Below are 15,480 nucleotides of genomic sequence, written 5' to 3' on the forward strand. Positions count from 1 at the left end.
GACTTAAGTTCTTCTGCAAAATGTCTTGATAAACTTGGGAATTCATTTTTCCTTCGATGATAGCAATCCGTCCAGGCCCTAACGCAGCAAAGCAGCCCCAAACCATGATGCCCCCACCACCATACTTCACAGTTGGGATGAGGTTTTGATGTTGGTGTGCTGTGCCTCTTTTTCGCCACACATAGTGTTGTTTGTTTCTTCCAAACAACTCAACTTTGGTTTCATCTGTCTACAGAATATTTTGCCAGTACTGCTGTGGAACATCCAGGTGCTCTTGTGCAAACTGTAAACGTGCAGCAATCCTTTGTTTGGACAGCAGTGGCTTCCTCTGTGGTATCCTCCCATGAAATCCATTCTTGTTTAGTGTTTTACGTATTGTAGATTAGCTGACAGGGATGTTAGCATTTACCAGTGACTTTTGTAAGTGTTTAGCTGACACTCTAGGATTCTTCTTCACCTCATTGAGCAGTCTGCGCTGTGCTCTTGCAGTCATCTTTACAGGACGGCCACTCCTAGGGAGAGTAGCAGCAGTGCTGAACTTTCTCCATTTATAGACAATTTGTCTTACCGTGGACTGATGAACAGTAAGGCTTTTGGAGATACTTTTATAACCCTTTCCAGCTTTATGCAAGTCAACAATTCTTAATTGTAGGTCTTCTGAGAGCTCTTTTGTGCGAAGCATCATTCACATCAGGCAATGCTTCTTGTGAAAAGCAAACCCAGAACTGGTGTGTGTTTTTTATAGGGCAGGGCAGCTGTAACCAACACCTCCAATCTCATCTCATTGATTGGACTCCAGTTGGCTGACATCTCACTCCAATTAGCTCTTGGAGATGTCATTAGTCTAGGGGTTTACATACTTTTTCCACCTGCACTGTGAATGTTTACATGGTGTGTTCAATAAAACATGGCAACATTTCATTCTTTGTGTGTTATTAGTTTAAGCAGACTGTGATTGTCTATTGTTGTGACTTAGATGATGATCAGATCACATTTTATGACCAATTTGTGCAGAAATCCATATCATTCCAAAGGGTTCACATACTTTTTCTTGCAACTGTATATATATATATATATATATATATATATATATATATACACATATATATATTCCAATGTGATAATAAGGTGCACTCATGCACTCACAGGACTTTTTTCAGTAACTTACTTTATTTTTAAGAAGTGAATTCCATGTGAAAATATCATAAATCGACGTTTCGACCCCTATAGGGTCTTTTTCAAGATCAATCTTACAGTGTACAACCATGCATATATATAGGTGTTTACTAATAATCACTTACCTAAACGGTGTGTGTGAACAAAGCTCCCGCTCGAAAATCCGAAACCCGGAAGTGATTCTGTGCCACCACGTGACTGCGTGTGATGACGCGTGTGCGTCGTTGCCAGGCAACGGGTCTAAACAAAACATAGCCTCCAATGGAATACCTATTCCGCGGGCTGCGAACAGCTCTAGGGGGGCTCGATCGTGATCCTAAGTGCCAGTGACTGAGTGGTACCTGCCAATAGTAATTGGCAAGGTCCATCCCTGCTTCCCCATGGAGGATTACTGTAATACATTATCTGAACTGTCCGAGAATTAATCGAGGACTACAAACAAAAGTGACATCACACGTGAAAAATTGTGAAAGTGACAGTGCTGAAACATGAAAAATTAAAAATAGAAACGTCCTACCAAATCATCCTCGGACAGTCCTACTGAACATAGCTCTAGAGATAATATGGTGTTAATTCTTATGTAAGATACTAAGTGCATAGATAATGTCACTTTATACACATGTATATTGTATCCTAATATGTAAGTGGAGCATATAATACGTGCTACTATATGATAACAACTTAATGTACATATTCTTTACAATTAATCCATATTTACAACATATAATGGTGCCCATCCAAACTTATGGACGAAATATGCACATATCGTGCTGCAGAATGTATACTGATAACCAGTATAAGGCCATAATGCCCTTCTATTATGGGCCTATTAAAGGTGAAAACGTAAACCCAGTTCATCTATACTGGGCACTGTGGTATGCCTGATAGATTGCTTACCTATTGTTTAATTTTAGTACTTAAGATAACGAGTCAATTATTGATTCACTAAATGAATTATAGTATCTATGAGAAGCTTATTTACAAACAAAACCCCGAGGATTACGGTTATTTGGTGACAAAAAGTGTCTCACAGCTAGACTGCCCAAACATGTCCTGAATATATGCCTATAATTCACAAAAACATAGAGTATGTGTTATATTCGTTCAAGCCACGAGGTGTGACAGTGTCCAAAGTAAAAATCCAATATGCTTCTCTTTTAAGCAATATTTTGGATCTGTCCCCACCACGAGGTAAAGGTGGAACATGATCTATCGCCATGAATCTGAGTGTAGGAAGTCTATGTGATGCTGCAAGGTAATGTTTGGCTACCGGTTTATCCGTCTTTTGATCCCTGAAGGCTGTCATAATGCCAGATCTGTGGCCTCGGATACGATCTCGTAGGGTAAGGTCCGTCTTCCCTACATAGGATAATCCACATGGACAGGTTATTAGGTAGATGACGTGATCTGTAGTACACGTGATGTAGTGTGGAATTTTAATTATTTTGCCACTATGAGGGTGGGCAAAGGAGTTGCCAGAGTTCATGTGGCTACACGTGATGCACCCACTGCATCTGTAGCATCCCAATTTCTTCTGTATGACATTTTTCTTATAGCTTTGTATAGGGTCATTCCGAATTAAGATGTCTCGTAAATTTCTATTTCTTTTGTAGCTGATGATGGGTTTCTTGTTGAATATGACAGGTAGTTGTTTGTCCGACTCCAGTATGTCCCAATGTTTTTCTATAGATTGTCGGATTTGTGTAGATCCAGTATGGTAAGTAAGTGGTAAGTACATTTTGGGTATGTCGCTACTAACTTCCCCTTGTGTTTCTTTAGTCTCCTGTGTCCATTTTTCAAATGCCCGAGTTTTGGCTTTCTCAAGTGTTTTTGGCTGGTAGCCTCTTTCTTGAAATCTGTGGGTCATATCATTCAATTGTTTCTCTCGGTTCTTTTCGTCGCTGTTGTACCTAAGGACACGCATATATTGAGATATGGGTAGGGAGTCTTTGAAATGCTTCGGATGGTAACTGGTGTTGGAGAGTAATGTGTTTCTATCGGTTTTCTTGCGATGGAGTGAATATCCAAATTTATTCCCCTCTTTATATATAGTGACATCGAGGAAAGGGATTGCTTCATCACTATGTGTCAGTGTGAACTTAACTGGTGATGTTAATTGATTGATATTGGCTACCATCTCTTCCAATTCTTTAGACGAGCCCTTCCATATCATAAGTACATCGTCGACAAAACGATAATAAGCTAAGATCTTGTCCGAAGATTGATGCAAAATATGTTGATGTTCAAATTGGGACATATAGGCATTGGCATAAGAAGGTGCCATAGCCGCCCCCATTGCAGTTCCAGTCAATTGTAAGTAAAATAAATCTTCGAATTTTAAGTAATTGCAGGTAAGTGCAATGCTTAAGAATTCTAAAAGGTACTCTATTGGTGGTCCATGATATTTTTCTGATATTTCAAGTATTTCTCTGAGGGCCTTTATACCCCCCTCGTGGGGGGGTGGTCCACAAATAAGTACTTGGATGTAGACACGTCCAAATATCCCATCTGTAGTCCCATCGTGATATGTTCCATGATCCTCTTTTGAAACTTAATGGTGGGATCGAACGTGAGTCTTTGGTAAGTAGTGGTGTCAGATAATTGACGCATAATTTCTGTCCTGTATTGATGGTATGACATTATAACGATGGCACCCCCTTTATCCGCAGCTCGAATGATTATATTCGGGTCTTGTTTTAGATCCATAATTGCCTCCCATTCACCTTTTGTTAGATTTTGTCTATGATCCAGGGGTTTCTTGGTAATGTTTTCATTATCTTTCTTTAATGTTTGCATAAAGGTTTTAATTGAGTTATTTGTTGTCTTTACCTCCTTGATGTATTTCGGTTTAAATGGATTTATTGAATTGCCTGGTCGGATGTCCTTCCGGTGTTCATTATTGATGAGGGTTCGTTGTAATTTATACATCTCTACTTCCATTTTAAACGGCTCTGGTTTGGATACCGGTACAAATGTTAATCCCTTTATGAGTGCAGAATAATGATCAGCCTTCAGAATTTTTTGAGAGAGATTAAAGACGTTAGTTACCTCTTCCGTATGGGTGGTTTGCCCTTGGAACTTATGTGTCTGTCTCCCCTTCTGTCCTCTACGTGGAATTCTGTTCTTTTTATGCCTCTGGTATCCATTCGGGATGTCCCTGGGGATTCTTGTGGAGACGGGTCCCTTTCTAAAAAAGGTTCTGATCTTCCCTGATTTTTGTCCTCTCTAGTTTCAGCGTCCGACGCCGACTCTCCTGAACTAATATCGACCGTTTGGAACGAAGGTTTCTTAATCCGATATCTGTATCTGGGAACTTGATCTCTATTTGAAGACTGTGTGCCACTAAGCCACCTGTAAACTTGGTGGTATTGATAATCATGATTGACTTTAGCCAATTTTTGCTTTTTAAACCTAATAAGTTCGTTTTTGTATTTATTAATGTCTTCCTGTAGTTTTAACATTTGTGTGGTTGCCGCTGAAGATTGTAAGGGTAATACATTAGAGATCTCGAACTCCTGTATGGAGTGCTTCACCCCAATTAATTCTTTTCCAACTTCCTCCACCACTATAACCATCCAGTCCAAAGAACATTTGTTCGCAATATTCATCCATTTCTTGCAGAACTCTGGATTCTGTCTACCTATAGTTGGTGCATTTCTTACTCTAAACCCTCTAGGGATCCTTTTGGCTCTGTAGTAATCGGAGATGAAAATGCCATGTAAATCAAGATCCACCTCCCGTCTCTTTAATTTTATTAAATCATTGTAAAGATCCTTAGCGGTGTTAGTGTGGGTTAATTCACTTGCAGTGGAGGGCCATAATACTGCCTGTGCCTGTATATCTGTGATAGTCAATGTTTCTGCAGTCTCTGCCAAAGCTCCAGCTCTGGATAAGAAATCCTCCATGTTAAACAATCTTGAAAAGATAGTCACTAAAATCACCGTTTAGTGAATGTGACAGAAAATATATTGACTCTGCTGGGGGTGCACAAGATGGTACAACGCAATACCATACATAAATAAAGAAATAAACTTGGCACTCACCCTTTTCAAAAAAAATTTTTCTCAATGTTCTTGCCTGGGTGCCGACCTCAGCGTCAGTATAAATATTCCAATGTGATAATAAGGTGCACTCACAGGACTTTTTTCAGTAACTTACTTTATTTTTAAGAAGTGAATTCCATGTGAAAATATCATAAATCGACGTTTCGACCCCTATAGGGTCTTTTTCAAGATCAATCTTACAGTGTACAACCATGCATATATATAGGTGTTTACTAATAATCACTTACCTAAACGGTGTGTGTGAACAAAGCTCCCGCTCGAAAATCCGAAACCCGGAAGTGATTCTGTGCCACCACGTGACTGCGTGTGATGACGCGTGTGCGTCGTTGCCAGGCAACGGGTCTAAACAAAACATAGCCTCCAATGGAATACCTATTCCGCGGGCTGCGAACAGCTCTAGGGGGGCTCGATCGTGATCCTAAGTGCCAGTGACTGAGTGGTACCTGCCAATAGTAATTGGTAAGGTCCATCCCTGCTTCCCCATGGAGGATTACTGTAATACATTATCTGAACTGTCCGAGAATTAATCGAGGACTACAAACAAAAGTGACATCACACGTGAAAAATTGTGAAAGTGACAGTGCTGAAACATGAAAAATTAAAAATAGAAACGTCCTACCAAATCATCCTCGGACAGTCCTACTGAACATAGCTCTAGAGATAATATGGTGTTAATTCTTATGTAAGATACTAAGTGCATAGATAATGTCACTTTATACACATGTATATTGTATCCTAATATGTAAGTGGAGCATATAATACGTGCTACTATATGATAACAACTTAATGTACATATTCTTTACAATTAATCCATATTTACAACATATAATGGTGCCCATCCAAACTTATGGACGAAATATGCACATATCGTGCTGCAGAATGTATACTGATAACCAGTATAAGGCCATAATGCCCTTCTATTATGGGCCTATTAAAGGTGAAAACGTAAACCCAGTTCATCTATACTGGGCACTGTGGTATGCCTGATAGATTGCTTACCTATTGTTTAATTTTAGTACTTAAGATAACGAGTCAATTATTGATTCACTAAATGAATTATAGTATCTATGAGAAGCTTATTTACAAACAAAACCCCGAGGATTACGGTTATTTGGTGACAAAAAGTGTCTCACAGCTAGACTGCCCAAACATGTCCTGAATATATGCCTATAATTCACAAAAACATAGAGTATGTGTTATATTCGTTCAAGCCACGAGGTGTGACAGTGTCCAAAGTAAAAATCCAATATGCTTCTCTTTGAAGCAATATTTTGGATCTGTCCCCACCACGAGGTAAAGGTGGAACATGATCTATCGCCATGAATCTGAGTGTAGGAAGTCTATGTGATGCTGCAAGGTAATGTTTGGCTACCGGTTTATCCGTCTTTTGATCCCTGAAGGCTGTCATAATGCCAGATCTGTGGCCTCGGATACGATCTCGTAGGGTAAGGTCCGTCTTCCCTACATAGGATAATCCACATGGACAGGTTATTAGGTAGATGACGTGATCTGTAGTACACGTGATGTAGTGTGGAATTTTAATTATTTTGCCACTATGAGGGTGGGCAAAGGAGTTGCCAGAGTTCATGTGGCTACACGTGACGCACCCACTGCATCTGTAGCATCCCAATTTCTTCTGTATGACATTTTTCTTATAGCTTTGTATAGGGTCATTCCGAATTAAGATGTCTCGTAAATTTCTATTTCTTTTGTAGCTGATGATGGGTTTCTTGTTGAATATGACAGGTAGTTGTTTGTCCGACTCCAGTATGTCCCAATGTTTTTCTATAGATTGTCGGATTTGTGTAGATCCAGTATGGTAAGTAAGTGGTAAGTACATTTTGGGTATGTCGCTACTAACTTCCCCTTGTGTTTCTTTAGTCTCCTGTGTCCATTTTTCAAATGCCCGAGTTTTGGCTTTCTCAAGTGTTTTTGGCTGGTAGCCTCTTTCTTGAAATCTGTGGGTCATATCATTCAATTGTTTCTCTCGGTTCTTTTCGTCGCTGTTGTACCTAAGGACACGCATATATTGAGATATGGGTAGGGAGTCTTTGAAATGCTTCGGATGGTAACTGGTGTTGGAGAGTAATGTGTTTCTATCGGTTTTCTTGCGATGGAGTGAATATCCAAATTTATTCCCCTCTTTATATATAGTGACATCGAGGAAAGGGATTGCTTCATCACTATGTGTCAGTGTGAACTTAACTGGTGATGTTAATTGATTGATATTGGCTACCATCTCTTCCAATTCTTTAGACGAGCCCTTCCATATCATAAGTACATCGTCGACAAAACGATAATAAGCTAAGATCTTGTCCGAAGATTGATGCAAAATATGTTGATGTTCAAATTGGGACATATAGGCATTGGCATAAGAAGGTGCCATAGCCGCCCCCATTGCAGTTCCAGTCAATTGTAAGTAAAATAAATCTTCGAATTTAAAGTAATTGCAGGTAAGTGCAATGCTTAAGAATTCTAAAAGGTACTCTATTGGTGGTCCATGATATTTTTCTGATATTTCAAGTATTTCTCTGAGGGCCTTTATACCCCCCTCGTGGGGGGGTGGTCCACAAATAAGTACTTGGATGTAGACACGTCCAAATATCCCATCTGTAGTCCCATCGTGATATGTTCCATGATCCTCTTTTGAAACTTAATGGTGGGATCGAACGTGAGTCTTTGGTAAGTAGTGGTGTCAGATAATTGACGCATAATTTCTGTCCTGTATTGATGGTATGACATTATAACGATGGCACCCCCTTTATCCGCAGCTCGAATGATTATATTCGGGTCTTGTTTTAGATCCATAATTGCCTCCCATTCACCTTTTGTTAGATTTTGTCTATGATCCAGGGGTTTCTTGGTAATGTTTTCATTATCTTTCTTTAATGTTTGCATAAAGGTTTTAATTGAGTTATTTGTTGTCTTTACCTCCTTGATGTATTTCGGTTTAAATGGATTTATTGAATTGCCTGGTCGGATGTCCTTCCGGTGTTCATTATTGATGAGGGTTCGTTGTAATTTATACATCTCTACTTCCATTTTAAACGGCTCTGGTTTGGATACCGGTACAAATGTTAATCCCTTTATGAGTGCAGAATAATGATCAGCCTTCAGAATTTTTTGAGAGAGATTAAAGACGTTAGTTACCTCTTCCGTATGGGTGGTTTGCCCTTGGAACTTATGTGTCTGTCTCCCCTTCTGTCCTCTACGTGGAATTCTGTTCTTTTTATGCCTCTGGTATCCATTCGGGATGTCCCTGGGGATTCTTGTGGAGACGGGTCCCTTTCTAAAAAAGGTTCTGATCTTCCCTGATTTTTGTCCTCTCTAGTTTCAGCGTCCGACGCCGACTCTCCTGAACTAATATCGACCGTTTGGAACGAAGGTTTCTTAATCCGATATCTGTATCTGGGAACTTGATCTCTATTTGAAGACTGTGTGCCACTAAGCCACCTGTAAACTTGGTGGTATTGATAATCATGATTGACTTTAGCCAATTTTTGCTTTTTAAACCTAATAAGTTCGTTTTTGTATTTATTAATGTCTTCCTGTAGTTTTAACATTTGTGTGGTTGCCGCTGAAGATTGTAAGGGTAATACATTAGAGATCTCGAACTCCTGTATGGAGTGCTTCACCCCAATTAATTATTTTCCAACCTCCTCCACCACTATAACCATCCAGTCCAAAGAACATTTGTTCGCAATATTCATCCATTTCTTGCAGAACTCTGGATTCTGTCTACCTATAGTTGGTGCATTTCTTACTCTAAACCCTCTAGGGATCCTTTTGGCTCTGTAGTAATCGGAGATGAAAATGCCATGTAAATCAAGATCCACCTCCCGTCTCTTTAATTTTATTAAATCATTGTAAAGATCCTTAGCGGTGTTAGTGTGGGTTAATTCACTTGCAGTGGAGGGCCATAATACTGCCTGTGCCTGTATATCTGTGATAGTCAATGTTTCTGCAGTCTCTGCCAAAGCTCCAGCTCTGGATAAGAAATCCTCCATGTTAAACAATCTTGAAAAGATAGTCACTAAAATCACCGTTTAGTGAATGTGACAGAAAATATATTGACTCTGCTGGGGGTGCACAAGATGGTACAACGCAATACCATACATAAATAAAGAAATAAACTTGGCACTCACCCTTTTCAAAAAATTTTTTTCTCAATGTTCTTGCCTGGGTGCCGACCTCAGCGTCAGTATAAATATTCCAATGTGATAATAAGGTGCACTCACAGGACTTTTTTCAGTAACTTACTTTATTTTTAAGAAGTGAATTCCATGTGAAAATATCATAAATCGACGTTTCGACCCCTATAGGGTCTTTTTCAAGATCAATCTTACAGTGTACAACCATGCATATATATAGGTGTTTACTAATAATCACTTACCTAAACGGTGTGTGTGAACAAAGCTCCCGCTCGAAAATCCGAAACCCGGAAGTGATTCTGTGCCACCACGTGACTGCGTGTGATGACGCGTGTGCGTCGTTGCCAGGCAACGGGTCTAAACAAAACATAGCCTCCAATGGAATACCTATTCCGCGGGCTGCGAACAGCTCTAGGGGGGCTCGATCGTGATCCTAAGTGCCAGTGACTGAGTGGTACCTGCCAATAGTAATTGGCAAGGTCCATCCCTGCTTCCCCATGGAGGATTACTGTAATACATTATCTGAACTGTCCGAGAATTAATCGAGGACTACAAACAAAAGTGACATCACACGTGAAAAATTGTGAAAGTGACAGTGCTGAAACATGAAAAATTAAAAATAGAAACGTCCTACCAAATCATCCTCGGACAGTCCTACTGAACATAGCTCTAGAGATAATATGGTGTTAATTCTTATGTAAGATACTAAGTGCATAGATAATGTCACTTTATACACATGTATATTGTATCCTAATATGTAAGTGGAGCATATAATACGTGCTACTATATGATAACAACTTAATATACATATTCTTTACAATTAATCCATATTTACAACATATAATGGTGCCCATCCAAACTTATGGACGAAATATGCACATATCGTGCTGCAGAATGTATACTGATAACCAGTATAAGGCCATAATGCCCTTCTATTATGGGCCTATTAAAGGTGAAAACGTAAACCCAGTTCATCTATACTGGGCACTGTGGTATGCCTGATAGATTCCTTACCTATTGTTTAATTTTAGTACTTAAGATAACGAGTCAATTATTGATTCACTAAATGAATTATAGTATCTATGAGAAGCTTATTTACAAACAAAACCCCGAGGATTACGGTTATTTGGTGACAAAAAGTGTCTCACAGCTAGACTGCCCAAACATGTCCTGAATATATGCCTATAATCCCCACGAGGGATTATAGGGGTACCTTTTAGAATTCTTAAGCATTGCACTTACCTGCAATTACTTTAAATTCGAAGATTTATTTTACTTACAATTGACTGGAACTGCAATGGGGGCGGCTATGGCACCTTCTTATGCCAATGCCTATATGTCCCAATTTGAACATCAACATATTTTGCATCAATCTTCGGACAAGATCTTAGCTTATTATCGTTTTGTCGACGATGTACTTATGATATGGAAGGGCTCGTCTAAAGAATTGGAAGAGATGGTAGCCAATATCAATCAATTAACATCACCAGTTAAGTTCACACTGACACATAGTGATGAAGCAATCCCTTTCCTCGATGTCACTATATATAAAGAGGGGAATAAATTTGGATATTCACTCCATCGCAAGAAAACCGATAGAAACACATTACTCTCCAACACCAGTTACCATCCGAAGCATTTCAAAGACTCCCTACCCATATCTCAATATATGCGTGTCCTTAGGTACAACAGCGACGAAAAGAACCGAGAGAAACAATTGAATGATATGACCCACAGATTTCAAGAAAGAGGCTACCAGCCAAAAACACTTGAGAAAGCCAAAACTCGGGCATTTGAAAAATGGACACAGGAGACTAAAGAAACACAAGGGGAAGTTAGTAGCGACATACCCAAAATGTACTTACCACTTACTTACCATACTGGATCTACACAAATCCGACAATCTATAGAAAAACATTGGGACATACTGGAGTCGGACAAACAACTACCTGTCATATTCAACAAGAAACCCATCATCAGCTACAAAAGAAATAGAAATTTACGAGACATCTTAATTCGGAATGACCCTATACAAAGCTATAAGAAAAATGTCATACAGAAGAAATTGGGATGCTACAGATGCAGTGGGTGCGTCACGTGTAGCCACATGAACTCTGGCAACTCCTTTGCCCACCCTCATAGTGGCAAAAGAATTAAAATTCCACACTACATCACGTGTACTACAGATCACGTCATCTACCTAATAACCTGTCCATGTGGATTATCCTATGTAGGGAAGACGGACCTTACCCTACGAGATCGTATCCGAGGCCACAGATCTGGCATTATGACAGCCTTCAGGGATCAAAAGACGGATAAACCGGTAGCCAAACATTACCTTGCAGCATCACATAGACTTCCTACACTCAGATTCATGGCGATAGATCATGTTCCACCTTTACCTCGTGGTGGGGACAGATCCAAAATATTGCTTCAAAGAGAAGCATATTGGATTTTTACTTTGGACACTGTCACACCTCGTGGCTTGAACGAATATAACACATACTCTATGTTTTTGTGAATTATAGGCATATATTCAGGACATGTTTGGGCAGTCTAGCTGTGAGACACTTTTTGTCACCAAATAACCGTAATCCTCTGGGTTTTGTTTGTAAATAAGCTTCTCATAGATACTATAATTCATTTAGTGAATCAATAATTGACTCGTTATCTTAAGTACTAAAATTAAACAATAGGTAAGGAATCTATCAGGCATACCACAGTGCCCAGTATAGATGAACTGGGTTTACGTTTTCACCTTTAATAGGCCCATAATAGAAGGGCATTATGGCCTTATACTGGTTATCAGTATACATTCTGCAGCACGATATGTGCATATTTCGTCCATAAGTTTGGATGGGCACCATTATATGTTGTAAATATGGATTAATTGTAAAGAATATGTATATTAAGTTGTTATCATATAGTAGCACGTATTATATGCTCCACTTACATATTAGGATACAATATACATGTGTATAAAGTGACATTATCTATGCACTTAGTATCTTACATAAGAATTAACACCATATTATCTCTAGAGCTATGTTCAGTAGGACTGTCCGAGGATGATTTGGTAGGACGTTTCTATTTTTAATTTTTCATGTTTCAGCACTGTCACTTTCACAATTTTTCACGTGTGATGTCACTTTTGTTTGTAGTCCTCGATTAATTCTCGGACAGTTCAGATAATGTATTACAGTAATCCTCCATGGGGAAGCAGGGATGGACCTTGCCAATTACTATTGGCAGGTACCACTCAGTCACTGGCACTTAGGATCATGATCGAGCCCCCCTAGAGCTGTTCGCAGCCCGCGGAATAGGTATTCCATTGGAAGCTATGTTTTGTTTAGACCCGTTGCCTTGCAACGACGCACACGCGTCATCACACGCAGTCACGTGGTGGCACAGAATCACTTCCGGGTTTCGGATTTTCGAGCGGGAGCTTTGTTCACACACACCGTTTAGGTAAGTGATTATTAGTAAACACCTATATATATGCATGGTTGTACACTGTAAGATTGATCTTGAAAACGACCCTATAGGGGTCGAAACGTCGATTTATGATATTTTCACATGGAATTCACTTCTTAAAAATAAAGTAAGTTACTGAAAAAAGTCCTGTGAGTGCACCTTATTATCACATTGGAATATTTATACTGACGCTGAGGTCGGCACCCAGGCAAGAACATTGAGAAAAATTTTTTTTTGAAAAGGGTGAGTGCCAAGTTTATTTCTTTACACATATATATATATATACATATATATACACACACACACACACACACACACATATATTATATTTATATTTGTGTTAAGGGCTCATGATAGTACAGAAGAAACAAAACACTGATCAGTGTAGGATGGTATTAAAAGAGCAAGTCGTTTGTGGTGTGCAGGAACCGACGATGAGGTAGGCCTGTAAATAAAGAGGGCAAAAAAAGAAAATCTAATTTATTACATACCAGCAATATACATATATTTTAACCAGACATGTCTTGAAAAGCATTTCTTACTTCTTGTACCGGGTTAGGTATGTATATAGAGTAAGCAGATGATTTCCAGCGCCCCAGTGACTTGATAACATGAACTGGGATGTTTGCACTGGATGCTGTGGAGGCCGCTCCTATGCGGAAGGAGTGGCCTGAATAGTTAGCTGATTTGAGGCCCAGCTGTGTAAGTAAAGACCTGACGTGTGTCATAAAGGTGGTAGTAGTGAGTAGACTGAAAAGTGGTTGAGTGGTGCGTTGCTATGCTGGATATATGAGTCCAGTAGTTTGACGGGGCACCACATGTTGTGAGTAGGATAGTTCTTAACCTCTACTGGAGGTGCATGTTGACTGGTTTTGGAGTGAGGCAGAGTCAAGATATAATAGTCCATGTGTTTTGTTAAGTGTAAATGAAGTAGGATGTAAGTGGACTGTGTCGTGCTGATGGCGTTAAATTCTCTTGGTCTCAAGAAACCATAAAAAGCTACGTATATTGCGGTTTTAATGACAAGATTTGTGCTGTTGGCAAAGGGTTTTAAATCTAGCAAGTTGGATAAGTCTTTAAAAATATGAAAATCTTTAGGTAGCCTCTGGGCCGTACGTAGAGGTTCGGATCTCTGAATACACCTAAGGATGTTCTTAATTTGGTAGGAGGACATGAAACTCGATTTGTTTGGTTGTAAAGATAGCATGTGGTGTTGGACGCCTGTCAGATATAGTTTGATTGTGTTGTATGATAGTTTTAGTTTGAGGTGGCAAAAAGAAGCAAACCCCAACAAGGATGTCATGATGAAAGGTTGTAAGATGTTGTGTTCCGAAAGGAATCTTTTAAATAAAATGAAAGCTCTGTCATAAGTTATCCGGTTATTAGTAGACAGTGCTGATTGGGACAATGTTCTGCTATGTTGCATGATAGCGTCTAGTCCATTACTAGATGGTGGAATAGTGGAGTGGCCGTGGCTGTTCGTGATGCTGACGGGAGTATTTGACGAAAAGCCTGGAATTTAACGCGAGACAAATTGTCAGCAGCCGTGTTACATACACCTGGAACATGAACACAAAACAAGAAGAAATTATGACATGCAGCCAACCAAGTGAGTTTCCTCAGGAATCTCATAATGGTCAGTGATTTGTATCGGCCTTTGTTAATAATGTGACAAGTTGCTTGGTTGTCTGAGTAGCAACGGACTGACGAACCTGCCCATAAATGCCCCCATGCCACAGCAGCCGCCACGATGGGATATATCTCAAACAGAGCTGAGGTAGTGGAAAAACCCTCCAGGTCCTGAACCTCTGAAGGCCAGCTGCCCCAAAGCCATTCGTTCCCATAAATTGCTGCAAAACCTGTGGTAGACGCCGCATCTGACCAGATGGTAGGTGAGGAGTCAGACAATTTAGGGAGGAACATACTTTTACGATTCCAGGTGCTTAAAAAGTTTCTCCACATGAGTACGTCTGCCGTGGCTTGGGTATCCAGGGATAACCTGTGTGCATCATGTCTAAAAAGTGGGAACATGTAAAGTAGTCGTGAGATGAAAGCACGGCCTTGAGGTATGATGCGCATAGCAAAATTGAGTGACCCCAGCAGAGACTGTAGTTCTTTGCGGTTGCAAGTACCGAGTTGTATGTAGAGATTTATGTTGGTAAGAATGTTTTCTACCTTGGTGCGCGGCAGGCTAGCTTGCATAGTGGCTGAGTCTAGTATGTGTCAGGATCGGGACAGGGATCCAACACGCAGAGTACAAACAGTAGCCAGATACGTATACCGGACCTTAGAATGGCCGGACTAACGTAAGTAGTACCGTATAGAATGGTCAAAGACAAGCCGAGGTCGAGGGTAACAGAAGACAGGTAAGCGAGAGACAAGCCGAATCAAGGGTAACAGAGATAAGCAGAGTAAGGTAAACAAGCCGGGTCAAAACCAAAAGGGATAATAGAATACACAAGCACTGAGTGACTAGAACAAGCTAGAACCACGACAGGGCAATGAGCTAATGAAGGAAGCTCTGTTAAATACCCTGTTCAGAGCAGTAACCACACCTCCGAGACGTCCTGATTGGTCCTGCAGCAATTGACTGACAGGTCGATCCGGGGGAGTGT

The 15,480-nt window shown here is 40.0% G+C and overlaps 1 protein-coding gene across 1 annotated transcript in view; it reads left to right on the forward strand.

Moving 5' to 3' along the window:
- The window catches only part of PCNX2 (pecanex 2), a 3,673,975-nt gene that overhangs the window by 2,862,105 nt on the left and 796,390 nt on the right, over positions 1–15,480 (forward strand). Inside the window, exon 25 of the mRNA XM_063443387.1 lies at positions 11,212–11,229. Coding sequence (XP_063299457.1) covers positions 11,212–11,229 — 18 coding nt within the window. The remainder of the gene's footprint in view (positions 1–11,211; positions 11,230–15,480) is intronic.

Source organism: Pelobates fuscus, chromosome 2 (assembly GCF_036172605.1).
Source record: "Pelobates fuscus isolate aPelFus1 chromosome 2, aPelFus1.pri, whole genome shotgun sequence".
Classification (NCBI taxonomy): domain Eukaryota; kingdom Metazoa; phylum Chordata; class Amphibia; order Anura; family Pelobatidae; genus Pelobates; species Pelobates fuscus.